Source organism: Peromyscus maniculatus, chromosome 2 (assembly GCF_049852395.1).
Source record: "Peromyscus maniculatus bairdii isolate BWxNUB_F1_BW_parent chromosome 2, HU_Pman_BW_mat_3.1, whole genome shotgun sequence".
Lineage (NCBI taxonomy): Eukaryota > Metazoa > Chordata > Mammalia > Rodentia > Cricetidae > Peromyscus > Peromyscus maniculatus.
Genome location: NC_134853.1, coordinates 36,612,951 through 36,640,621, shown reverse-complemented (window position 1 = coordinate 36,640,621; position 27,671 = coordinate 36,612,951). Strand labels below are relative to the sequence as shown.

The following is a 27,671-nucleotide window of genomic DNA, read 5'->3' as shown; positions in this document are numbered from 1 at the left end:
GAGGACAAAAGGGACTTTGGTTGTGCCCTTGTCCAGGAATAGACCTGACGAGGTCACTGGAATGAGTGCCTTGGAGGAGTCAAGATTGGAGTTCTAAGAACCCCTCTTTACTCTGGGCTGTGGTACCTACCCCATGTCCTTTGTCAACAATGTCTGACTTAGCTCCTGTCCCAGCTATTGCCTTTGTCTTCTTTCTCATCCCCAGTACTCCCTCTCAACATCTCATCATTTGGGATCCTGATGGCTCAGGTCATGTATTTATTTCCTCCCTCACATGGTTCAAAATCTAACAAAATCCAACTGAAAGAGGTTTTTGTTGTTGGGTTGTTTGTTTTTGGCTGCCCATTCCTACTCACTCTTAAATACATTCCATTTTGTATATGTAGTATGAACAGAGAATGCCACAGAGTTCCCAAGCAGATATATTCAGAGACAAAAAAGTTGTCAGTGACTGTCTGGACAAGCTACTATTTAGTATCATTTAATGTGTACCAGGTTCTGGAAATGAATGCTGAAGATTGCAGGATATTGTAGATGCTCTTAATACTACAGAAATATACATAAAAAAAAAGAGGTAAAATGATAATAGAAAAACAATGACACAGCATACCAACTTTTCAGACATGACCAATTTATTTGAGGAATTCAAATTTCACTTGTCAAAGTATATCCAGGGGCAAGGTTTGGGATAATTATGTCACCAGAAGCAATCACATTTTATACAGTTAATTGACCATGGGGTAGTATCTAGAGGAAAGGCAAAATTTAAAAACAAAACAAAACAAAAATAAAACAAAAACTAGTGTGTGTGGAGCAGTAATTACAAGTATCAGCAAAGGAAACAACTAGCTTATACTACTGAGGCATGAAGCATGCTAACACTAGTAGTGACCCTTTAGTTCAATTCAACACACAATCTGGACTAATTTGTGCGAGACTAGGTATTGGGAATATGGTAAAACACACACATACACACACACACACACACACACAAAAAAAAAAATCAAAGACACACATTCTATCTCTTTATCAAGTGAACTAACAGCCTTTACAAAAGTGGTGTGGGGAAGCACAAAGCAGTCTTCAAAGGCCATGGGAAGAGATTTCTTCCCAATGAAGTTCAGTTGACAATGGCCTCCACTTCAGTCTGGTGGAGTGGGTTGGAAGATCAGAGCCTGCTAAGAAAATGTGGCATCTCTGCATCAAGAAACGGCTTATTTCCTCCATGGCTTTAAATGTGTGAAAAGTACTCAGAGGTAAAATATTTTAATTCCTCTTACTGTTGACCCATTTTCAGAAATGGATTAACAGTAAGTGAGGATGACAAGTTTAGAAGATCAAGGAAACCACAGTCCTGGTGATGCAGGTACAGCTGCTCCAGGCAACACTGTGGATGTATGTTAAATCTTAGCAGTGCTGCAGTCCATCACTACAGACCCCGTTGAGACGACCAAGGCTGGTTCTGGCCACTGCAAGCACAGGACAGGAAGGGTACCTCTCCAGAATACTCCACATAATGAAGGCTGAGGCCACATTTGGGGTCATGAGATTGTTTTCAGATTAAGTATCTCACGTTAACTTATTGTGTTTCTTTCCTAGTTTAAAAAAAATGGAGGAACATGTCTCTCCAGAATGACAAAGGTACCACTTGTTTTACACCTTAAAATAATTTAATTAAATATATTGACAAAACACCACAACCTCTTCTTTTGCACTTTACACGGACACATTATATAATACTTTAGGGAATGATCACAGACATGGTATATAATCAGCTGTTTTAGCATTATTCATCATTATTAACTTCAGTTTGACTTGTATTATCTCAAAGAAAAACATCTCATTTCTTGCATTAAATTAATTTACCACCCATCTCAAAAAATAATTAAAAAACCCCACAAAAATCCTTTGTCAATTTTTGTCAATGCTAAGTCAGAATACCTATAACTGCCAGGCTTTTATAAAAAGGAACAAAGTACACCTATCAGTAGCTCACTGAATTGTGTCATTGCAGAACTCACAACTGTGGCTCGTCAGGGTTAGAATCCTTTCCTCATTAGGAACTCAATGTGTCACAACACACAGTTTATTTAACTAACAGACCACCATAACTCTACCACTAACAGCTATTTTTTTTTTTAAACCAAAATTACCCCAGAGGACTAGAAAAGATAAAGTAGTCCCAAATGATTTACTTAAAAGTAAAATTTGCAAAATGTGATCTATCCTGGTCTTACATTTAATTAAGAACCAAATGATGAAACATCATTTCAGACTTATATACATCATGATCCAGTTCTTAGAAAAATGTACAACTGTAAAGGCTACATTATGCAAAAATAATTTATCAGTTTTATTTAATTTTAATGACTTTCCCCAACTCCGATATAAAAAACATTAAAAGAACTTAAAGTTTAATGGGAAAAAGCTATTTCCCCATATATTAAAAAAAAAGTGTTTTGTATTAGTAACATACAATGCCCTATTTAAGGCACAATTTTTTTTTCTTAAGAAAAAAACCCCACAGACTAGGGTTTTTTGTTTTTGTTTTTTGTTTGTTTTTTTCCTCTACACAGTTATAGGACAGGGCCACTTTGCAGGTATATCATTAAAAACATCTTAATCCAGAACCAAAATGAAAAACTACTTCTGTTTCTACACATCAACCATCTACACAGCCAAGATAGGTAGTTGCAGCTAGAATAATCCCAACAGTTCTTGCCCTAACCTCCTGGGTTGTCCCAGGAAGGTCACCTTTAGCTATCACCAAGCTAAAATGGGCACTTTCTGTTCTACACTGGCCTTCCACTGAATTTCTGTCTGGGTGATCACAGCACTACCACCTCCACAGCCAGAGTAATATTAGGTACTTGAACTTAGGATCTAAGAGCAGGGTAGGGCAGGCAGGGTGAATGCTAGCCTCTCACCCTATTGATATCTCTCCTGAGCTTCTGCACCTTCCTTCTCTTCTCCACCCTGGCCCTACCTACCAACACAGTCTTCAGAACAGTACAAAGCAGGCCCAGGAAACAGAATCCACACAACTGTCAGAAAAACATAAATCTAGATGTTCTTGTCAGTTCACTATACAATGCTAATACCTCATTTGAGTGTTCCAGTCAAAAGGAAAGGAGAAAACTCACAAAGACGAATCTGACTGTCTTGTAGGGCCTTGTAAACTGAACTGAAATAGCGAGAGACATAAGAATGAAAACCAGCCGGGCGGTGGTGGTGCACACCTTTAATCCCAGCACTCGGGAGGCAGAGGCAGGCAGATCTCTGTGAGTTCGAGGCCAGCCTGGGCTACCAAGTGAGTTCCAGGAAAGGCGCAAAGCTATACAGAGAAACCCTGTCTCGAAAAACCAAAAAAAAAAAAAAAAAAAAAAAGAATGAAAACCAACAGTAAAAGCAGGTTTCTTTAAGCGGGCTTACCTATCCAATTCTCTGGCATATTGCAGGCTTGTATAGAGATTATATATAGAGATGGGTAGGAAGATGTGCTTTGTAAAAACATTAGTATTGATACACATGACATGAAGTTTATGGTGTTGAAAGTGATTTTCTTTACTTTTCAGTGAGACTCAAAAATAATGGTTAACCAGATCTCTTCCAGGACTGATCACTTTCACTGAGACCTTTACCAGAGTCTCAATTAAGTCTTCAGTGGCCAACATAAAGAGGAATGAGTTTATAAAAGAATTTTGGGTTTAGTATGGGGCAAGGTGGCGTATCAGCTAAGAAAGAGGGCCAAAAGGAAAGATGGGACAGGGCAGCAAAGCGTTACAAGGGTGGCTGAGGAGAAGACACTGAGGGTCTGGATGTCTGTTTCTACTAAAGGGAAAGCAGGTAAGTTTCCAAATGTAAACGTGCTTAGTTTGTTATGTTTAGAAAGAAAACAATTTAATGTTAATTCTGAGAGATATTACATACTCGATGGCTAGTACATTCTGGCACAATAATACCTCATAAATAAATATAAATACCATTTTCCTTGTAATGTGTATTGGCTCTTAAGCAAAATTTTTAAAAAATGAACTGTCTATAAAAGTATGTAAAAATCATTAGTAACTAGACAACACTAACAAATTATAAAATAATACTTTCAACTTTCAGCCAACACCTTAACTTTTGAGCTTAACACAGAAATCATTCATCAGTTATACAAATTAATGAAATTAGAAAATAAAGCAATCATGCTTGCTAATATGAACTAGTTTTGCTTCTACTCAATGATAAAAGTTTCCGAACATTAAAACATTTTTAATTATATTCCATTTCCTGTTTTGATGTATTATAATGAAAACAAATGTCTGTATTACAGGACTCTGATGAGTATCTGCTTCTGCCACCTCCCTGGAGAAAGCAGGGTTTCATTTATCTTGTTATATTGTTTGGTAATTAGATTATGTGCCTGAAACAGTTTTCAAAATTCACAAGTCCTGTTAAATAAATACCAAGTTTCCAACTTTCAAAACTTTGAATTTTCACTGCATGAAGGCTCATTTGTTACTAGTTGCTAAGTATAAGGTACAGCACTTGTAGTGTGCTAAGATCCATTCCACTACTAAAGAATGATGGACCCTATGACATGCAAACCTACAGTGTGCATGTCCAACAGGCTAGCAAGTCCCTCCTGCTCAATTTTACCTCTAAAATAGGAAAATAAATAGAAAATTGCTTTAGGGTTACATTTTTAAGAAAAGAAAATATGAGAAATTCCTCATTAAAGTTTATAAGGGTATCAAAGCCACATGAAAAACATGATTATTTACATTGATTTTCTAGATCACACTAGGAAAAACCACTCCACTAACAAATACAGCCCAGAAAACAAGTTCCTAGAGCAACACAACAAATCCAGGTAAGAAAACAAGCTCTTGTTATAACAACATGAAAAATGCCACCATCTTTTTCTAACCATATTCTGCCAACTGAGCAAAAACACATCTTCATCAATTTTCATGACAGTAATCTGAGAGGAAACTACAGGCTTGTGTCAAAAGTGATTCCTTTGAGAATCTGGTTATTGAGTCTCCTAACAGCTAAAAAGGAGCTGTGCTCATTCTTGATAATAAGAGAATCTCTACTGACAAACCTGGTAAGGTTTCAAAAATCTACTAAAACAAAATTCCTGAAAAATAACTAAAACTAGTCAGTCCATCTAATGTGAAGTAACTTTCAATTATTACAGAATCATTTATATTCTTATAGTGTCTTACAGCATATTTTATCTCTAATGAGAAAATACAGCAAACCATGATGCTAACATTGAAACAAAACCAACTTTACAGGTAAAGACTAAATGCTGGTCAACAGAGAAAGGATGAATGAGTGCACCTTCCAAAGGGAAATGAAAATCAACAGGAACATGGCAGAAATGTTGAAACCATAGATACACTTTGATCAAAACAAAACACACATTCACAAAAAGTTCCAATTATAATGCAGTTCATCATTTGTCTATATTTTCTATCAGCTGGTGAATCTGTTAGTAAAATTTCAAAGAAAATAATCTACTTAAGCCTTTTCTGCTAAATCCATAGAAATGGTAGATGAACAGAGCACTTGTTGCATATTAATGAATATGAGACTTTTTGTGCTTTCCATCTGAGGAGTAAAAATCACCAATGACTTTATTTTCTATAAGATACAACCTCAAAGTTACACTAAACATCTACATAAAACCAAGCCTTCCTCAAACCCAATTCTATATGAAAGTATCAATAGTACAGACTCATCATTTGTTGAGTGAAAATGGTGACTCATAACAGTATAGACTCAGCTCTAGATTTTAATCCACAAATATATATATATACACACATATATATATATGTGCCTTGTGTATGACAACTGTATGAAAATAGTCTCAAAAATAAAGACAATACTTGAGAAATGAAGCAACCTAACTTCCCTGATTTTGCATCCTATTACAGGGAAAGTAAGTCTCTGATGCTTCATAAGTACTTCCTAAGTTCAGGATGGCCTTAACCATGCATAGTCTCCACCAGTCCTTTGAAGCTTCCAACAGTTCAGGCTGAACAATTCACCCCTGGAAGAGTTGCACCCTGTGGTCAGGAATGCTTATTGATGTCCTGACTTTTCTAAATCTGGGAGTTTTCTGACCAGAGCTTGGTGGTTCATTTTGATGCTAGCAAGGAGTCCCCCTTCAATACCATCAGACCCAGTATAACTGATCTCTTCACCACTCAGAGTGGTCATATGCCCTCCAAGGGCTTTTAGGATGGCATTGCCAGCACATATATCCCACTTTTTGATGTACGTCACGTGAATATATAGATCTGCTTTTTCTTGACTCATATCAGGCACATCCAAGAGTGCTAAAACTTTATAACCTAGAAGAGAAAGAAAAATTTAGGTTATCACTCAAATGACTTGATAAAAAGTGTGCAAACTTTTCAAGTACACAGTTGAAGGGAACAGGATGAGATCTTTATGAGCATTCCATACTGCCTTTGCCTAAATCTAAGAACATAATCATGCTTACAAGTCACAACCCCAATATAGGCTCGATATAGCAACAGTACCGTCAAAATAAGCTTACTAATATAGTTAAGCTAGTCTCAATTAGAGGAAGCCGGTCTATGACACATATTTTAAAAGAGCACTACTCCACTGTCTTTTACTAACGAGGTACAAAAAAAAAAAAAAAAAAAAAAAGAGGAGGAGGAGGAGGAGGAGGAGATCACATCTAGAATCCAGTTCATCTCAACCCTCCTAGCTATTCTGGACATTTACTTTTCCTAACTAACCTAACAGGCATCCTCTATGGAAAAATCTAGGAAAGCAGTATACACAACTGGCAAATTAAACATATCAGGTTGCAAAGTGTCATTTTTCTCCCTTCCAACTACTTCTATCTTAGCACTGCTGAAAATGGACTGGAACACAAATGTTTTCTAATTTTAATTTATCTACTTGAATTAAAAAAATTTCTGACATGATAAACATTCATTAAATGGCCTTTTCAAGCCAAATCCAGGTTACTGTCTGCTCTTGTACAGATCTCATAGTAATAAATTAAACATTTTTAAAGGTGGTTTAATTAAATAATAATATGCCAAAAACTACACATGGCTCACACTATCTGAGTATTTACTACTGTCCATTTTCAGAACTGTGGGCTCTGATTTATAATCAGGCAGTAAAGAACAGGAGATATATGTTAAAATGGGTGAGCATAATACTTTCTTGCTCATCCTAGATGTACAAGTTGAAGAGTTCAGTGATCTAAGGATTAGCCATTCTAGCAATCCCTAGGATGATGCCTGACAGCTTTCTGCCATAAAAACATCTCAAGTCTTCCATCTTTCCTCCTGACAGGCCCACCATTAAACACATAGGACAATTATTTTACAGTCAGGTCATATTTAGAGCAGCCCTGCTGGTGTACAGATGTACACTGAGGGCAGTATGCTTTTGTGGTAATTTATGAAGAGCTACCATGAAGTAAGACTTGGTTTCTGACACAGGTAATGGTAATGCAGTCCTACCCTAGAGATGCCCCATAGGAGTCTGAGCCTGTCTCCAAAATACACTGCCTCCTTATTCTGTGCCTATGTAAGGGACAAACAATTTGGTCTCCTGAGAAATCTGTGCCCATGCTGGAACATACTATGGAACCACAAGATGGGGAGAAGCGGGGGAACATACCAGCACCACCAGCTGGGATGATTGTTGTCTGGTTTCCAAAGGTCTGCAGAGCAACCTGTTTGACCATCCCTGCATGAGAGCGAGACACAATGATCTTTGGGGTCTTCTCATTGTAGGAAGAACGGGCTTTCACATTTGAACCACCATCTACCATTGCCCAAGCTGAAAAGCAAACGGGATGCCCATTAACAGCCCTGAAGGTTTATAATTCCAAAGCATTATACAAATTACAATCTTCAGAGCCAAGTGACTGAAAAAAGAAAAAGTCATTTTCTATAGACTTAATCATTTATTTCCCTCAAACAGATTTTTTTGTTAAGTACAAAAATTACTTAATTTTTTAAAGTAATAAAATAGGCAATTATTGAAACAAAGCTTCCAAGTGCCCTGTGTCCTTCACAATTAGAACAACTATCAAATATTTGGCATAAGAATTCTGGTACCCTCCCCATTACCAAATGGCCTCTATTGAGACCACCTTGTAACTCAATTCCTAGCTATACTTAGCCCATTTTCTTCCCTCCCTTCAAAAATTTCACCTCAGTACAACAGTCCTTAACAAACATCTTGACATTGAGCTCATCATCAAAGTCAGATTCAGAAAGCATAATCTGTGACAAGAACATAACTGTTTGGATAATTCAAATTTCAAACTTGATTTTCTTCTATCTCTACTTCTGATACAGTCATGGTTTTATATACTTGCATACTGCTCATTTTCCCAAATGGCTTTAAACACACAAAATAGTTAATGAAGTGAGTTAGGTTTATACACTGTCATACCAAGGAGCATGTCCTGGTGAGTCGTTGTCTTGACATACTTGTGAAGAAGGAACCTCAACTGAAGAATTGTTTCTATGAAATTGGCCCATGAACATGTCTGTAGGGTATTTTCTTGACTGCTACTTAATGTAGGAGGGTCCAGCCTATGTGGCAGCACTATCCCTAGGCCAGTGGGCCTGGGCTGTATAAGGTAGCTGAGCAGCTAAAGAGATGGTCCAGCATTTAAGAGGACTTGCTGCTCTTCCAGAGAACCTGAGTTCTGTTCCCAGCACAATGTCAGGTATCTCACAATTGCCTTTAACTCCATCCCAAAGGATCCAATTGTCTCTACTAGCTGCTATGGGCACCCTTACATGTGGCATACACTCACTAAGACACATTCAGATACATAAATAACACAGTAGTTGCCTGTGGGAGCCTGGGAACAAGCCAGAAAACAGCATTCCTCTGTAGATTTTGCTTCAAGTTCCTGCCTTGGCTTTCCTTGATAATGGACTGTACTTTCCAAGATGAAATCAACCCTTTCCTTCCTACGTTACTTCTGGTCATGGTGTTTATCCCAGCAACAGAAAGCAAAGTAGGAGAGAGCATAAAAATACAAAGTCAATTGAGTGTGGAAGCTCATACCTAGAATCCCAGCATTAGAGAGGCTGAAGCAGGAGGGCTGCTATGAGTACAAGGCCACTGCAGAATGCATAGTTCCAAGCCACCCTGGTACGGAGTGTGAGACCCTCATCTCAAAAAGACTGAGTCAAAGAAACAAACTACGGAACGGGTGGTGGTGGTAGAAGGAGGTTTCAAAGGAGGGAGGGGCTTCCAGAGATAGCTTAAAGTGCATGCTGGGGTTTAAGTTTTCCTCACTCTGGGGCAAACAATGTAAGAAAGCAACTTCAGTCAAAAGTAAACCAGTTATATTGCTATTCTAACATTCACGAACTATGGGATACCATGGTTAGCAATGAATGTAGTTTATTCCTGGCTAGAGGGAAAAAAAAAAAAAAAAAAAGAGGAAGGTCTGGGTTTCTGAGTCACCATGGATGATGGCAGCCATCCATCTAAAAGCTATACATAACCACAAGGGAAGTGAATATAAAGCCTTTTCATCTGTATCTCCAGAGTAAGTAGGAAACAGAAAGACAAATCCAAACAGATGAGAAAGCAAGGAAACAAACACTGCAAATCAGCAGAACAACTGCCAAATACAATCTCTGTGTGTCCACCACAGCAGGAGCTTCAGAGAAGTACCAAGAGGTTGGCCAATTCTCACTATGGGAGGACTTGGCTAATAGGAGCCAAGGTTCCTTCTTGACCCAAAATTAGTCAATAAAACACTTAGAAAAGACAGGGAAATTGGGGAAGTGAGAGGAAGAAGACATCTCTGACATTTGGAAAGACAACTACAGCTGTAAGGAGGCAGTGGCCTCCCAGGAACAAGACAAAAGAAATAAAGCAGGTGCCTAATAAGAAGCCTCCCATCTCTCAGGGGAGAAAGCTCCTGGAGAAGGAGCATCCAGTGGCATCTGATCAAAACGCCCAGAAGACTAGGTGTCCTACGGGAGAAGTGGCCTGCTCTCCAAAACAAGGAAAGACATGGGGCTAAGAAGTGCTGGAAGCTGTTCCCCATGAAAAGTACATAAGGCAACAGCTTTGTGGCTAGAAGAAATCCACCTCACTTGACAGGACCTTGTTTTAGGGAAGCAGCTATATAAATCCACTCCAGGAACATGCAGAGAAATGAAAATACTGAATGCCATGGGGAATAATGGTTAGCTGAGGCAAAATACAGTATCTTAACTTTAAAATACACTGGAGGAAAAAGCTCGTGAGTACTTACCATAATTTTGTGGCTGTATTTACAAAAAGTTTCAAAAGGTGGAAAAAAAATCTTTAAATTCTTTTCTAATTATCCTTCACTAACTATTCTGTTTACTAAGAAGTGAATTTACAATGCTCTAGCTCTAGGGGTCAGTATTGTGTAGGATACTAGCAATTACTAATTCAGTATTAAAAAGGCACTTCATGTTAAATATGCAATACACTAATATATAGCAGTTACATGGATAAATATTTTTTAGTTTGACTTTTAAATTATGGGTAAGTCTGTGTGTAGGTCTGTAAACATGAGTGCAGATGCTAGGAAGTCAGAATAGGGTGCAGATCCCCTAGAGCAGGAGTTTCAACAGGGAAGCTGAGAACTGAAACTTGGGCCCTCTGCAAGAGTAAATAGGTACCCTTAACTATAGAACCATCTCTCTAGCTTCAATGAACATATTTAAATTAGATTTAGGTGACAAGGTAAAAGAGCAGTTACATAATGTGTTTATTTTGTGATAAATAAAGAAAAGCTCTACCTGTAATCTCCTGATACCTAGCACATGAAGTCCAGTGCAGCACAATGTCTCTTTCTCCTCTGACTGCATTAGTTACATTTAGCTACACAGAATGTAAATCTGATTATTGTGGCTCTGCAAGTAAGCCTAAAAAGCAGGTGTGGTTCAGTGGTTCAAAAACTTAATGTTTGTTTTTGCTTTTTTCATTTTATAAGGTATACTGTGATATATATGTATATGTAGCCCCAAAATATAATCTTGAACTTTTTTATTTTTAATATATTTTTATTATTTCAGTGTTTCATACATGCATAGAATGTTTTTATTTTTTAATTTTAACAGCTGTAAGAAACTAACATACAAATTTGAGGATGACACTAATATTACCCATAATACATGGTCATAGTTTTTAATACTGGCAATGTGGACATTGTCATCTTGGAGAATGGTGGTGCCAAAGCTCATAATATTTGTCCTATGAGTTGAGGGGAATTAACCAATAAAAAGCACCACAAATCCTTGCAGCAGTCAGCAATAATATTTATACTAACTATTCTTCCCCCACAACAGTAATAACTTACGTTGCCATGGTGAACATGAGACTACTGCCCACACCTTAGAAAACCAGAACACAGGCAGCCTTGCTGAATGAGGAACTGTACTGTAATATCTTCCCCACTGAACGGACTCTAGCCAGTCAAAGCATGGCAAACATGGCTCTGGCAAGCCTTGCCCTTCTCCCCTATTCCCTCTGCTTTGCTAAAAAACTGTTAGATTGCATTCCTAAAGCTGGCCATCAAGGTCTATTCCCTTATTTGGCCACTTCCTCCTCCTGAGGCTGACTACCAAGGTCCAGCTAAGAAAGAATTGAAGTCCAATAATCAAAAAACCCCTTTGGCTCACCTAATTACTATGCCCATTAAAATTAAACACCTCATCCTAACACAGGGTTTCTCCTTTCATCTTTATAAACCACCATTTGCTTATGGTCCCCATCTGTCTCTGCTCTAACCAGAGGCAACCAACAAATACCCGTTTCCCCTTTCCCTTCTTTCCTTCCCTTTCTCCCTCATCCTCTATCTTTTGTCTTTGTCTCTTATTTCTTGTCCTTTGTCCCTCTGCAGCAAATAAATCTCCTTTATGTTGAGAACTTGGTCTTAGGGTGTTTTCAGATGACTTCAAGGTTCCCCACACCTGCATCCACTGACTTTGGCAGGGCTATAAGCAAAGGTCATAGCCTAACTGAAGAAGAAGTTCCTTGACATGGTCATCCATGCCTTCTTACAACACAGCCATCAGTGACCTGACCTGCATTTTGTAGGAAACTAACAAACACGATCATATGAAGAAAGGACCCTAAGGTTCTCTAAAAGATGTGTGCTGTAGCTACAAATGGGACAGCTACTCTCCCACTTCTGATGTGTAAGTATCACTCTTCTTTATCACAATATCGAGCTCTGCATAATACAACAGATTTGGCTAGAACAACTATACAGCTTTACAAAAGAATCCAGTGTAAGAATCCTAGACCTCACCTCCAAGAACACCATGAAAGAAATACAAGACACCTTGCTGGAGAATGTTTCTACCTAACAGTATTTCCAACAGATTATTATTATTATTTTTTTTTTAGAAAGCTGTATTTTTTCACATACTATCAGTGTCAACCATAAAATCCTCACTGTAGTCAGTAGTGTACATGGGTGGGGGACATATCAATTACTAAAATCCTAGAATAATGGTTAAGTACTATAGACAAACAGTTCAGTACCACTGCCTCTCAAAGGTGCTCACGTATACTTCATACCTGTATATTCAGAAAATGGCTTATGAATAACTCCTAGCACAGGTTTGCCATTCACAGCTACACACACCATGGTAGTGACATACTTTCGAAGATCCTCTAGGAGAAAACACAAAGGCATGGCTGTTAAAGTATTGTGTTTGATTTCAGTACACAACAGGATACTTACTTCATCAGAATTCAGATGTGTGAAACACCTTTCACAAGCAAAACTGCCCTAAGCAGGAGATCTGCTAAGTAGTTATGAGATCTGGTTACCTGGGTTAATCACTCAGTCCCTCATTTTAGTAACTTCAGTTCTTGGGCAAATTAAACTTAGTTTCCTAACCTATATAATACTGATAATTATTTATCTTTAGATATAAATTAAAGTAATTTTTAATTTTATAATCAAATTTAAAAATCAAGTTAGAAATTTAAACTAGTCTTGTACACAGGGATATGATCACTAATTATGATGATGTACTCAGGCCAGTTAATTTAAAAAACAACTTTTTGCCAACAAGCTCAATAGTCTATGTTTCTAGTATTTACTCATAAAAATCAGTTTTGCAACTTTAGTCATTAAATATATATATATATATATATATATATATATATATATATATGTATACACACACATATACACCCGTGCCTTCTCTTCTTAATAGTAATAATCTATGGAGTACATATTATGGTTCAAATTTAGAATACAGAATGCCAAGGTGTAAAAGTACAAATTCACATATTCTGGGGGTCTTACCTTATAGAGGGACAAATTAATTTTAACATATACCAGAAAAGAGTAAAGCAGGAATTAGATACTGCTGTGTAAGAAAGAACCTGAGAAAAGACCACAGAGATGAAACTTGAGCTGCGCAAGAATAACATGAATGTGTATGTGTTTGGGGGTTGATGGTGATAATCTTATTTTGCTACTTTTCACTTTCTGGCTCCATAAAATTAAGTATTTTGAATTCTTATGTCAGATGTATATATAATAAAACCTGAATTCTCAATACCCAAAGTAAATATTATATTCTGGCTAATACTTTTCCTCAGTACTAGCTGTCTAGTAGTATGCTGGTGCCACTGTATGAGCTAATATTATCAGAGGAATATGCTATGGTATGGGAAACAAGAATGAGAATCAACCATTCAGTCTAAAGGGTTCATAAAATACCTTAATAACCTAACCTGCTTGTCTGGAAATCTAATTGGATTCTTAAAATCTAACTGGAAAATTTGTAAAGTACTTGCCCCCATGCACACACTATCAGCCCTGGTCCATGTTCTCTAATATAAACTGACAATCTACTATTTGAGATTCACCTGTGTATTCCTGTGTAGCATCAAGCGGGTCAATCCAGACAGTCACACTTTCTGCGGGTACCTCCTTAGGAGCAGTTATTTCCTTTAGGATGTCTTCAGGAATCTTACGATTCCATACAATGACCTCCTTGTCAGATGCATCCACGTGTTCCTCGGTATTTATCTACAGTGGAAATAGTTGGTGTGACAAAGGAGAAAATCATTACTTAATAAATCTCAAAAAAAAATGCATCCCAGATAATTCACATAAATTCTTATTAATGAAAACCTTAAAATATTTCAAAGAATTCAATGCAAAATTTAAAAAAAAAAAAGCATCATATAAAAGCACTGGAGCGACATTTTATCTTCAAATACTTTCGAATCTAATCTTCAAGTTTAGTGTTTTGGTTAATATTGACTGAGACTCCGAGTAGAGACAGGGTCCTAATACAAACTGAGAAACATTATTAAAGAAGTGAGTTAGTCAAGGCTGAATCAAGAATAAAAGTCCTGAGGGGTCTGAAGTTGTGGCATGTCTACAGTCCAGTGCAAGGGAGGGTGAGGGAGGAGGAAGAGGGTGCCTCAGGCCACCCTTAGGCTATATATATCATGGAACTCGTTTTTAAAAAACAGTAAAAAAAATTCTAAAGTCTGAAAAGAGATATTTTCTAGAACACTGGATATAAGCAACTGCAGTTAGAAGCAAACAGAACAATAAAAATGCAGTTATACAAAGGATTTGCCTTAAAAACAGAATTTGAATGCTAAAGGATAAAATGGCTGAGGGAATTAGTTGTCTAAAATGAACCATTTAAGCAGTAAGGAAAAGAAATGCTGGATCACTAAATAGATAAGCTAGCATATTACAAAATCTAAATAAATTGAAATAAGCAATAAAAAAGGACACAAAAATGAATGCCTAGCTGTCTTTTAACTATACATCAAAGATGTATCGAAGGGTAAGAAGGTAAAGTAAAAATTTCTGTCTTTTCATTCATGTAAGAAAAAAATTAAAACATAAATCTGACTTATCATAAATACATAAAATTGTGAAGTGAGGAGAGAATACATATAAATATATTTTTATTTCATGTATAGGAATGTTTTGTCTGCACGAACGTCTATGTTATCACATATGCCTAGTGCCCTGGTGGCCAGAAGATGGTATAGAACCCCTACGAACTAGACTTAGATACTTTGTGAGCTGCCACGTAAAGGCTAGAAACTAAACCTGGATTCTTTCTAAGAACAGCAAATACTCTTAACTGCTGAGCCATCTCTCCAGTCCCCAACACACACAGTTTTTAGAGCTGGTACTTTCCATAAACCATCATAAATATGGATACATGCAGTACCATGTATAGTAAGAATTCTGTTGAAAAAAGGATACTGCACATTTCTTTAAATTGGCATTTTCCACCATGGCACCCCAATTACTTTGAGTGAATAAACTTGTTATGAAGCTACCCATCTCGTGCATTGTAGGCTGCTTTGAGCAGCCCTGGCTAGATGCCTATAAAACCTCTCAAGGCATATCCATCAGTTTTGAGAATTAAAAATGTCTCCAGATGTTGCCAAAAAATAGACCTCCATCCTGCCCCACATAGAATCACTGCTTTACATATTGAACTTATTATTGTAAACATTGTCAAAGCCCACTGCTAGGGAGCCTGTAGGCCTGAAGAAGAACTCAATGATGTTATCTTTTTGAATTATATAATCACACTGTCTTCTAAATATTTATGTTTTGGTGTTCATCCATGTATGTAAGTATACCACATGTATGCCCAGGGAGGCCAAAAGGAATTCAATTCCCTGGAACTGGAGTTAGACAGTTGTGAGCAGCCACGTGGGTCCTGGGACGTGAATCTTATTCCTGTGCAATAGGATCAACTGCTCAGGATTAACCACTGAGACATCTTGCTAAACCCTAAATATTTTTATTTATATTCATAGATTTGTGCTGCTCCAACCTTGGTCAGAGAAACTTTTTACTGCAGTGCAGCAGATAGTGGTTAATGCAGGGACACCATGCTGTTCAGACTGCACAGAGTGTTATGATATGAGTGCTCACAGTCACAGATGAGACATCAGCTCTGTCCCCACCAAGGCTCAGGGAACTTCTACAAAGAGGAGGTAGAAAGACTGCAAGAACTGCAGGAGGGAGGGGATGCTGTGAAACACTATCCTGTAACATGGCTGTTTCACACATGAACTCACAGCAGCCGTGGTCATTCACATAAGCCATGATTTGCAACTGATGACTAAGCAATGAGACAACACAAAAGAACTTGAAGAAAAATTCCATATTATCAAGTATAAAATACCATCAACTGCATTTTGATATATTAGTAACAAATATTTTATTTTCTTTGCTTAATACTGACTCCTTCTGAAATTCTTTTCTGCAGTATTCGAATCAAGGATCCCAGCTCCACCTAAGTAGAGGTCTCTGAAAATAATTTCTCGGGCTACCATAGGCTATAGCCTCGGGCCTTTCCTCCCATTGTCACTGACAGTGGGAGTCAGTGAGTCTTGAAGATTCTACCTCCCAATTTTGCACCACCAAGTATATCAAGAAAATACTTAAGTTTAAGCCATTAGGGTCATTTTCTCACTGGATTCCTATAATAGCCTTTCCATTTTTCCTATGTTCTGTATCATATTCACTTATTTATTCAACAAGTATTTAGCTACTGAAATGGAATAATGCATAAATCAGACAAAAATAATTTCCTCTACACAGCTTTCCTTATTTATTTACGTACGTACGTATGTATGCATGTATGTCTCTCATACATTACATCCCAATTGCAGTTTCTCCTCCCTCCACTCCTCTTGCTCTTCCCCAACCCCATCCCCCAGATCCGCTGTTCCTTCATGTCCCTTCAGAAATGATCAGGCTTCTCAGGGATATAAACAGAACATGGTATACAAGATACAATAAGGCTAGACATAAACCCTTATATCAAGGCCAATGAGGCAACCCAGTAGGAGGTAAAGGGTCCCAAGAGCAGGCAAAGGAGTCAGAGACAGGGCTGGAGAGATGGCTCAGTGGTTTAGAGTACTGGCTGCTCTTCCAGAGGTCCTAAGTTCAATTTCCAGCAACCACATAGTAGGTCACAACTATCTATAATGGGATCTGAAACCCTCTTCTATTGTCAAGTCATACATGCAGATAGAGCACTCAACTCATACATGAAATAAATACTACTGTTAGGAGTTACATAAGAACACCAATCTACACAACCACAACATATATGCAGAGGACCTAGCTCAGACCCATACAGTCTCCGTGAGCCCTATGAACTTAGCTGATTCTGTGGGCATGTTCTCCTGGTGTCCTCAACCCCTCTACAATCCTTCATTTCTGCAGGGTTCCCCAAGCTCCACCTAATGTTTAGCTGTGGGTCTCTGCATCTGCTCCCATGAGTTGCTAGATGAATATTCTCTGATAACAACTGGGCTAAGCACTGATCTATGAATATAGCAGAATATATTTAGGAATCATTTCACATATATATTCAGTTGTATTTGGTTCTATCCTAGGTCTCTGGGCTATCCAGCCTCTGAGTCCTGGTCCTCCAGGCAGTGTTAGGAGACATACTTAGCCATTAGGTAAATATAAGTCAAAACAACTTTGAGATTCCATCTTATACCTGTCAGAATTGCTAAGATCAAAAACAAGTGACAGCTCATGCTAGCAAGAATGTGGAGCAAAGGAGCACTCATCCATTGCTGGTGGGACTACAAACTTGTACAGCCACTATGGAAATCAACTGGGAATCAATTGATCTACCTCAAGACTCAGCTATACTATTTCTGGGTATATACCCAAAGGATGCTTCATCCTACCACAAGGACACTTGATCAAGTCTGTTCATAGCAGCCTTATTCAAAATAGCCCAAAACTACAAACAGCTTCCCTTCTTAAAACTGCCATTATGTTAAATGAGATCATGCCATTCCCAATTTAAACAACACCAACACCACTATCAACAATAAAACTCCCAATAACTTTCAGCATGTAGAGATTAAATCCAGAGTTGTCACATCTACAAGGTAAATCGTAGATGATCTAATGCTAACAAACACTATGCAGGATGTCTCTCAGGTTGCATATTTATGTATGGACTCCAAAACTTACCATCTTCTTACAGGGGTCTTTATACGTGCTGTACTCCTCTGCGAAATCACTCTCTCCAGTTACTTACAATAGTCTACAGAACTGAATTCAAATGAAACTATCTCAGTCTGACCTTTCTGTACTACCATAAAGATCCCTATATACTCTTCTCACAAAACAAGACTTTGTCCTCTTCAAAGCCCTTATAAATTCCCAAAATGACCATGTTTGTTTGCATGTTAACTTACTCATCTTGAATAGACAAGGCATACATTCTCTTGCAAAACACCTATGAATAGCTGCACAGTCTAAACCAAGCATAAATGTTCATTCCCTATTTGAGGATACTATTCTTAGGCTATGGTGGTTTGCTTTTTTTCCTCCCTCATTTATTCTCCCACACTCCCCTCCTGTGTTAGCAATTATGCCTCCTTCATGCTCAATGTCTCTGTCCATGGACTTCAACAGTGAACTAAGTATAACAAAATCACAAAAGCTTAGGACTTCCTACAGACAACAGTTTTCACCAATCACTAACCATCCCTTCTTATCCCAACCTGGCTACCCTCAGAGAAGTCATTTATGATAGGAATGGAAAATGAAGTTTTCAAAGAACCTATAATTTGGGTGATGTCAAATGTTTCTTAAAACCAGAAAATTGTACACTGACCATAGGTTATTCCTGTAAGTGATGCCTAGTCTTGCAATTCCCACTCATTCTTGGCAACTGTTTATCTGACATCGTTGTTTATTAGCCTTAAGTATTATTAAGGACACATTTCTTTTGGCCAGCTGTTTTTCTTTATAAGTCTGCCTAGTGCTCACAAAATCTAGTTCTCATTTCCTTCCCAGGCATATAAAAGTTCATAGATGCAATCTCCTTTGCAGTTAGAAAACACACTAGATGTTCTAGCAAATGAAATACGGACAAAAATGTGACACATCTAACTTTTTGGCTCATGAAAAGAAAAAGTTTTTCACGTTTCTCTGCCATGTTGCCATGGCAGAACTACACATTAACAACACCAACTGGGTCAGAGTCACAGTATGAAGGATAGCTTTGCTGGACAATGTTTCTACAGAATTGCCTACTCAGTCTTTCGTGATCAATGTATTTCTCCTTTCATATCTAATACTCTAAGCAGTTTAAGAAGCAGAATAAATTCTTACATGTATGATTCAATTTAATTTGATTCTCTTCCTCTAAACCTCAACATGGAAGAGGAACAGAAGGGAAAAATTGTAAGTGGTTTGAGAGGTAAAATATAAGATACATTTTAAAAAACAGTAAAAAGCAAGATGCAGATCTAAGAGATAAAAATCTTAAGGGAAGCATAAATCATTATAGATTATGGTTTTAGATACAACATCCCATATCCACTATAATGGATGATAGGGTACCCAGATTTTTGTGATTTACGTGTGGTAGCTGTAACATAGTAGATGTGATTTATAACTTTTAAAATGGAAAATGTTAATTTGTGCAGCCACAGGAGGGATCAGCAATCATATATTTATTGAATATAAAGGTTGTTACATTAGTACCCTATATGTACTTATATGTATATATAGTACTGTGATGGTATTGTGTTCCCCAAAATATTGTGCACGCTAATAAACTTATCTGGGGTCAGAGAACAGGACAGCCATAATATTAAACATAGAGGATAAGCAGTGCTAGCACACGCCTTTAATCCTAGCATTCCAGAGGCAGAAATCCCTCCTGGATATCTGTGAGTTCAAGGCCACACTGGAAACAGCCAGGCATGGTGACACACGCCTTTAATCCCAAGAAGTGAGCCTTTAATCCCAGGGAGTGATGGCAGAAAGCAATATATATATAAATATATATATATATATAGTGTGAAGACCAGAAACTAGAAGCATTTGGCTGGTTAAGCTTTTAGGCTTTTGAGCAGCACAGTTCAGCTGAGACCCATTCTGATGAGAACACAGATGCTTCCAGTCTGAGGAACTGGTGAGGTAAGGTAGCTGTGGCTTGTTCTGCTTCTCTGATCTTCCAGCATTCATCCCAATAACTGGCTTCAGGTTTGATTTTATTAATAAGACTCTTTAAGATTCGTGCTACATAGTACATATATACAGATATTCAGGCTAGTCTTGTAACTTGGGACTCCAGAGAGGTGAAACAAACCATTCTTCCTCAGTATTATGAAAGCTCAAGGCCCTAAACACGGTTAATTTGGGGTTGAAGGGGCTTTTGGACTTTAGAAGAATCAACCATCTAGTGCATTTATCTATAAACAATTATATAATTAGCCAGGCGGTGGTGGCGCATGCCTTTAATCCCAGTACTCGGGGAGGATCTCTGTGAGTTCGAGGCCAGCCTGGTCTACAGAGCAAGATCCAGGACAGGCACCAAAACTACACAGAGAAACCCTGTCTCAAAAAAACAAAAACAAATAAAAACCAATTTCATAATTAATATGGTTTTAGATATAATATCTCACACATAATTTTGCATATGCACTATAATGGACGATAGGGTACCCAGATTTTTGACTGAACTTATTATTTCTGGTTGTGACTTGAGTGTTTCATGATAAATTATTGTTTAAAAGAGCAAATGCAGTAAAGCAGTTCTTCAGCCTTATGTTAATGGACCTTACTCAATCCTGTGAAAACCTGAAGAAACAAAAGGGAAGGAAAAGGGAATGTGCCCCTTCAACATGATTGCTGGAATGGAGACAGAAATCTTTCCTCTCCTCTGACAAAGACTTACACTATTGGGTCCATGGTTCTTATGCCTTTGGCTTTTAGCTGAACCATACCACCAACTTTCCTGGGTCTCCAGTGTGCAGGCTGAAGACTGACTTCTCAGCCTCCTAAAGAGCCAGGTCCTCCTACTAAATATCCATCAGCTATTTCTCTGGAGAATGGCTACTTTCAAAAATTATATATAGGCTGCCATCCATACCTGTCCTATTCTATTTTCACCTTCAAAAGACATTTTCTTACCACCTGCCTCTCAAATACAACTTTGTAACAGTTAGAAACCTTCTTCTGTTTTAAATGTTAAAAACAAATACCACAAAAACTAAAACCAAACAAACAAAACTAGACTCTTCTCCTAGCTCCATGTAACAGGAACTAATTCCTGAGAGGCCCAACTTTTTATTCTTAAGACTTACTATTATTCACTGCCTCTACTTGCTTACCAGCTTACCAATTTGGCTTCTTCTACATCATGCTACAAGACATGTTCACACAAAGTAACTAACCAGCTCCACAGAGGACTGCCATTAAAACTTTGTTAAGGGATGGGAATATAGCTGAGTATTTGAGTAGTTGCCTACCATGTGTAAGGCTCTAAGTTCAATTCCCAGCACTGAAAAAAGAAAATAAATAAATAAAATAAACAAACAAATAAAAAAATTGAAGGTCAGTTTCCAGCATGCAAGTCCAGCAGCTCACAAATGCCTCTGATCTCTGAGGGAATTTGTGCTCATGTATACACACCAACAGTCACACACAATCAAAAATCTTCTGTAACATGCTAGTTAAAAGAAAAGGCATTCCTCTTCATTCATTTTTTTCTTGTAGAACTAGGAATTGAACACAGAGTTTTCCATGGTTGTAGATGCTCTACCACAAGCCACAAGTCTGGTTTAGTCATTTTTATGTATCCCTGAAGACACATTATCCTTATCTATCTCCCTCATCTACAACCACAACACACTTAAAAACCCTCCAGATTTCCTTGTAACACTTTGCTTCCTAAATCTCTGAGCATCTACTCTGTGTTCTTTTATTCATCCAAAACACTGTAGCTAAGATTAAAGTTTGTTCTATCACCTCTATTGCTTTTACTTAGAACCAGGCAGGTAGTTGCAAGATGGCTGTCAATTACCACTGCTTTGAAGCAGTGAAATTAAGCATTGCCAAACTGCTTAGGGGTAAAGCAGCTGCCCTGAAGACAGAGAATAACTGATGACCAAAGGAAACACAGCAATCAGAGATGAAACTTGTGTTTGACTAGGCAGCATGCATTTCTGGGGAGTGCTGTCCATCTAAGCATGAGCTCACAAACTAAGCCCGACACGCATTTCCTAAGCAGGGCTGTTTGGGGGCATTATAGGATGAGCTCTATTCACTTGATGTTAGTTATCATTGTACCCCTGGGTGAGATATCCTAGTGTCACTGGCCTCAGTGAAGAACACTGCTCCCTACCACACAAGTGCTCTAGAGAGACTCCCATTATAGTCAAGTAAGGTGAGAACATCAAACAGGCAATTTCATGCTTCAAAAATGGTGAGAACATCAAACAGGCAATTTCATGCTTCAGACTCCAGACAGAGAAGTAGTGGGGAAAAAGGAAAACATACCCCTCTCATTTTGAAAGGCAATAAGATTTAAAAGGAAAGGGGAGAGTTGTGTCTTTTAAATGGTTACTTTGCACTAGGAAATGAATTGGATGGAGAATATCAGGTAAGCTTCATAAAATAAATAAATATATAAATACATTGAGGTGAGGCTTCAAAAATGAGCAGCATTGAGGACAGTGCTATTGGACGTTGAAGGAGAGGGGAAAAGGAAAAAAAAAACAAATCGAACATCTAAGGCTAGGTCTTTACTTAAATGGCTCCATTTGTTTTCTAGTCTAATAAATTGTAGTAAAAGGACATCCTATGTCCACTGATGTACATAAATGAATACAACATTCTGTTATATCAATCAATACCTAACCTGAACCCCCAAGGCAGCCAAAGATTCAGCCACAAGAAAAGTTATTTTCTATTAAGGCACTGTGTTAACACCTCGAATCCAAAAGCTTAGTGTTATAATAAAACATCACGCTACCCTTGGTAGTTATTCTGTTTTCTAATGTGCGAAAATTTGAGCACTTATATGTACACACACACACACACACACACACACACACACACGGATGTTTAAAAACTTACCATGTAGGTGACTTTATCTTAATTTAATAAAGCAGCTTTGCTTGCTACATTTCTGTTATGGAGTATTAGTTGAAGATGTGTTACATTTGTTTATGCTGTGGATACAAAGATGCGTTGTATTCTTTTATGATGCATTTGTTTACCTCTGTGAAGCTGTGTTACTTTGCCTCTCTGAAATACTTAATTGATCTAATAAAGAGCTGAATGGCCAATAGCTAGGCCAGGAGAGAGGATAGGCTGGGCTAGCAGGAAGAGAGAATAAATAGAAGAAGAAATTTGGGGAAGGGAACAGAGAAGAAAGAGAGAGGACACCAGGGGCCAGTCACCCAGCCACACAACAAACCATAGTGTAAGAAGTAAAGAAAGGTATATAGAATAGAGAAAGATAAAAGCCCAGAGGCAAAAGGCAAACAGGATAATTTGTTAAGAAAAGCTGGCTAGAAACAAGACAAGCTAAAGCGAGGCATTCATAACTAAGAAAAAGTCTCTATTTACTTGGGAGCTGGGTGGCAGGGCCCCAAAGAGCGAAGAGTAAAAACAACAACAAAAACTCACATTTCACTATCACTACCTTAATAGTTGCATGTTTTTTCCTCCAAGAGGAGCTCACATAAGCTGTGGAGTGTTATGAACCTGACTACCCATTTGCAAAATAGGCACAAATGAAATATACTTTAAAGGATTGCTATGAAGTTCAATTAAAGTCCTATGTGACCACTATGTGGGCCACCAGCTATATTACAATAATGTATTCATTGCAGTACTATATAACTATCATATATCAATAGCTCCCAAACTCCCATTTTTTCCCACAAACTTTTAAGGAAATTCATGTGTTTCGAGAAGACAACAGCATTTCTCAAGTATATCTCACATCTAGATGCAAATTACTTGCCATGGTAATAAATAAAAGGGTAAGGTACAAGTAAAAGTGGGAATAATTAGTGTTTTGTTTGGGAAGCCATTAAAAAAAATCCACTAATGTCAATGGCATCTGATATCCAGCAGCTTAACAGTTGAAATCCAATGTTTCATGGGGGGAAACGGGGGAGATAATGACACAAACACAGGAATGAAAGAAACCCAAAACAGTAGATACATCAGATAGGAGATTCTTCAATGATGATACTCTAATTCTTTGAAGATCAGGAAACTCCCAAAGAAACCTGAGTTTAATTTTTACTGTTTATCTAATCAATAAAACTCTTGGATGCAACTTTTCTTTCCAGAAGCCAAAATCTATTGTTAGGTAATACATTTAAAAGATTCTGTTACATTAGGCTGAGCCTTTTCCCCTGAACTACAATAAACTGGAAATGGCCCATTGAAAAATCAGAAGTTGTTTAAGATACAGCATTCAAGAAGCTGAGGTTAAGTGGATCCTGAATTCAAGTCTAAGCTTAGTGAGTTCCAACTCCGCCTGTACTACTTAACCCTGCAAGAAACCAAGCATATGCACGCGTGCATACGCATGCATGCATACACACACACACACACACACACACACACACACAGAAAGCAGCCTCAATGAAACGATTAATTCCAAGAGAAAAAAATAATAATGACGTCTAGATTAAGAAAATGTCAACTCTTATCCAAGAAACCTACCACAGAGAAGGTAGGTGGTTACTTAACTCTGACATAAATAAGAATCTTGAGTGCTAGGATACAACGAAGTGAAACTTCAAGAAAGCCTATCTCCAAACGTTTCCTTGAAAAGCAGCACAAGCTACAGAGTATTTATAAACTACTATACAGCTTTTGGCAATTCATGAGCACATCCCCTTCCTCCCGAAGGTCTCTCTGCACACTAAACATATCTACAGGCCTTGCCCTATCTGCCCGGGTTATCTGCCCAGAAAACACGGACTCAACAGCCACGACCTCCTCTAGGCATAAAATCCTAGGAGAACACAAAGGCCCAAGGGGTTCAACCCATTTTCTTAGAAAGCAGCCTGTTACAGACGTGTGGTTCACTTCGCCAGCATCCCGGCATCAAAGCCCAGCTCTCCAGTGCGGACACACCCGCCACCCACAACCAGGGAGAGGAGGAAAGCTACAAGTTCCGCCAGCTCCACTTGCGTGACCTTGCACGCGTTACCTCGGTGTCTCCCGGCCCGCGAGGAGGCAGGCTGGGGCCCAGCACCCACCTGCACGTTCGGGAAGGCCGTCTTGAGCAGGTAAAACATCTTGCGGTTGGACAGCACGTCGCCGCTGGTCATCTTGTCCTCTGCGCCCTCGCGCGTCTTCCCCTTGGACTTCTCGTGGAGGACGTTGCTCTCGCGGACCCGCCTCACCTCGTCGCCGCCGCGCTCGGCCGCCAGCACCGCCACGGCCAGCATCTCGCGCAGGTCCACCGCGCCCCCGTCGGCTGCCGACTCGGCCGCCCCGCCCGCCGGCTCGCCGCCCAGGCCGAAGAGGCTGAAGCGGCCGGCCAAGAAGCCCGAGTAGAGGTGGTAGAGCACCCCGAGCCCCAGCAGGAAGAACACGGCCACCCCCAGCGGGGACAGGCGGATGCCCATGGGGGCCATGGCGCGCGATGGGCGCTAGGGCCGCCCCAGGCCCGCCGCTGAGTCCGCTACAACGGCGCCCGCCTCCCGGCGCCCGCGCGCGCCATCACCGCCCGGGGAAGCCGCCCCGCGCCCCGCGCCCCGCGCCCCGCGCCCGCGCCCCGAGCGCCTGCCTAGCAGCAGCCGGCCGCGCGCCCTTCCGCCTAGGCCAACGGCCGACCGCGAGGTGAAAGGGGAGCAAGAGTGTGTATCCGGGTTACGTGGGGGGAGGGGGCGGGGAATATCCGAACTGGCCCCGCCCTGGGGCGGGCCCACAATTGGGGGCGGAGCCTGGGCGAGAACGTGGCTGTTGAAGGCAGGTCCATGGCTCCTGTGCCACTCTGAGCGTTTGATACAGAGCCACGGTGACAGTGGCTGCCTATCGCTCTTGATTATTCAAAAGAGGACGACAAGGCATTTTAGAACGAGCCTACTTGAGCCTCCCCCGTGGCGCGTGTCCGGTGGACCTGAAGCTCTAAATCGCCTGCCTTGGGGCTTCCAAGCTGGGCGGGGCTGATGCAGAGGGAGGAATGTCATTTAATTCGTTTTGCTGGCCTTGTGATAGTTTAAACCAGAGCTTCTCACACTGTGGGTCTCACCCCCTTGGGGTTGGAATGAGCCTTTCACAGGAATTGCATATCAGATAGCTTGCATATCAAATATTTACATTACCTTTCATAACAGTAGCAAAATTAGATATGACGTAGCAACAAAAATAATTTCATGGTTGGGGGTCCCCACAGCATGAGGAACTGTATTAAAGGGTTACAGCATAAGGAAGGTTGAAAAACACTGGTCTAAACGGTTATGTGTTGATGTGTAGATTATTTTTTGCTCTATTTGCCATCCTCTGTGAAGCTGTGAATCAGCATTACCTGATCTGGAGTTTTACTAGGGAAAACAGTGAAGGATTCTCTCCTTTCCAAGGAGATTTTAGCACCACTTTCTGTACAGAGGTTAAGGGGGAAGAATTGCTGGACCAGGACCATTTGGTTTAAAGTACATCTAGATTACATCATTATGAGCCAATCAATGTCCACCAAATGTGGTATAATACAGATGTATTTAAGAGAAATAACTGCCTACTACAATAACACCAATCATTGATAATAACAAATTCTCAATTTTAGTATTTAATATTCGGAAGTTTCTCTTCATTTTTAAAAGCACATATGATAATATACTAACTAGCCAGGCATAGTGGCTCATACCTATAAAACCACCATTCAGGAAACCAGGGCAGAAAGAATGCTGTGAATCTGAGGCTAGCCTGAGCTACATAAAAGTTACAGGCCAGCCCTGGTTAAAGAATGAGATTTAGTCTCAAAAACAAACCAGTACATAAAAAGTGCAACTCCTATATGCTGAAATATTTATATAAAAATCAAAATCCAACCCATTTTGCTCCTCAGTTAAAAATCATGGGTGTAAACTGGATTTTAATATTGATCACTTTAAACTACAAGTATCAAAACTGGTGAGTATCCATTATTTGTTGATAAGTCCTATGGAGTTTGACCTTTATGTTTCTGTACTGATCAGGCACTTCTAGAATTTACCCATAGTTAGTTTGCATGATTTTTCCTTCCTGATAACTAGCTTAAAAGTAAGGCCATCTGAAAACTAACCACCCAGCTGACTCAGTAAAAGGACAGTCCCTCAAGCACTGGCAGCCAGAGAGCCTAAGGAACCAGCATGATGCCATACAGCCATCTGCTTTTAAAACAGATCTGGAAGTGAGGTCATAGAATAGCTGTGGGTCCCCACTCCAGCATGAAGATAAAGGCTGAGCTCAGCTCTATAGGCTAGGCTACCTCAAGCTGACATTCACCAACCAAACAAACAAACAAACAAAAAACCGAGATGGGTAGTATGCAGGAAAAGCTCAAGAGTCTGGGAAGTCTAGTGACATTTATCAGAATAAGTTGAACAGTGCTTTGCAGGGATTTTAGAAAGAATTTAGGGGTGTATTCACTGGGGCACTCGACATTGCATCAGTGGGGTCACTAGGGGAGACAATAATAGGTACATGAGCATTTCTGCCAAAGGAAAGGTATCTAAGACCAGAGGAAGGAAGGGCCAAGGCACAGAAAAGGAGTTTAAAAACCATTGCTCTAAGAGATACTTCAGTATTTGGTGATAAGTGATGTTAGATAATGATAGAATAATAAGAGAATGTATGAGCTGAA

General features: G+C 39.2%; 1 protein-coding gene across 1 annotated transcript; it reads right to left on the bottom strand.

The window, feature by feature from the left end:
• Positions 1–614: 614 nt before the first annotated feature.
• Positions 615–25,577, bottom strand: Bpnt2 (3'(2'), 5'-bisphosphate nucleotidase 2). The gene is made up of 5 exons (XM_006994517.4): positions 25,084–25,577; positions 13,900–14,062; positions 12,592–12,687; positions 7,672–7,833; positions 615–6,353 (listed from the first exon to the last, which is right to left on the bottom strand). The coding sequence occupies exons 1-5, from the start codon at positions 25,462–25,464 to the stop codon at positions 6,082–6,084; spliced, it is 1,074 nt and encodes a 357-aa protein (XP_006994579.3). The 5' UTR covers positions 25,465–25,577; the 3' UTR covers positions 615–6,081.
• Between the last annotated feature and the right edge of the window lie 2,094 nt (positions 25,578–27,671).

What these genes read in the sequence shown, in the direction of transcription:
- Bpnt2 (XM_006994517.4), bottom strand. Translation starts at nt 25,464, where the DNA reads ATGGCCCCCATGGGCATCCGCCTGTCCCCGCTGGGGGTGGCCGTGTTC. An exon ending in CGGCCTTCCCGAACGTGCAG is followed by an intron (nt 14,063 to 25,083) that starts GTGGGTGCTGGG and finishes TTTCCACTGTAG; the next exon opens with ATAAATACCGAGGAACACGT. An exon ending in TGCTACACAGGAATACACAG is followed by an intron (nt 12,688 to 13,899) that starts GTGAATCTCAAA and finishes GTTTTCTCCTAG; the next exon opens with AGGATCTTCGAAAGTATGTC.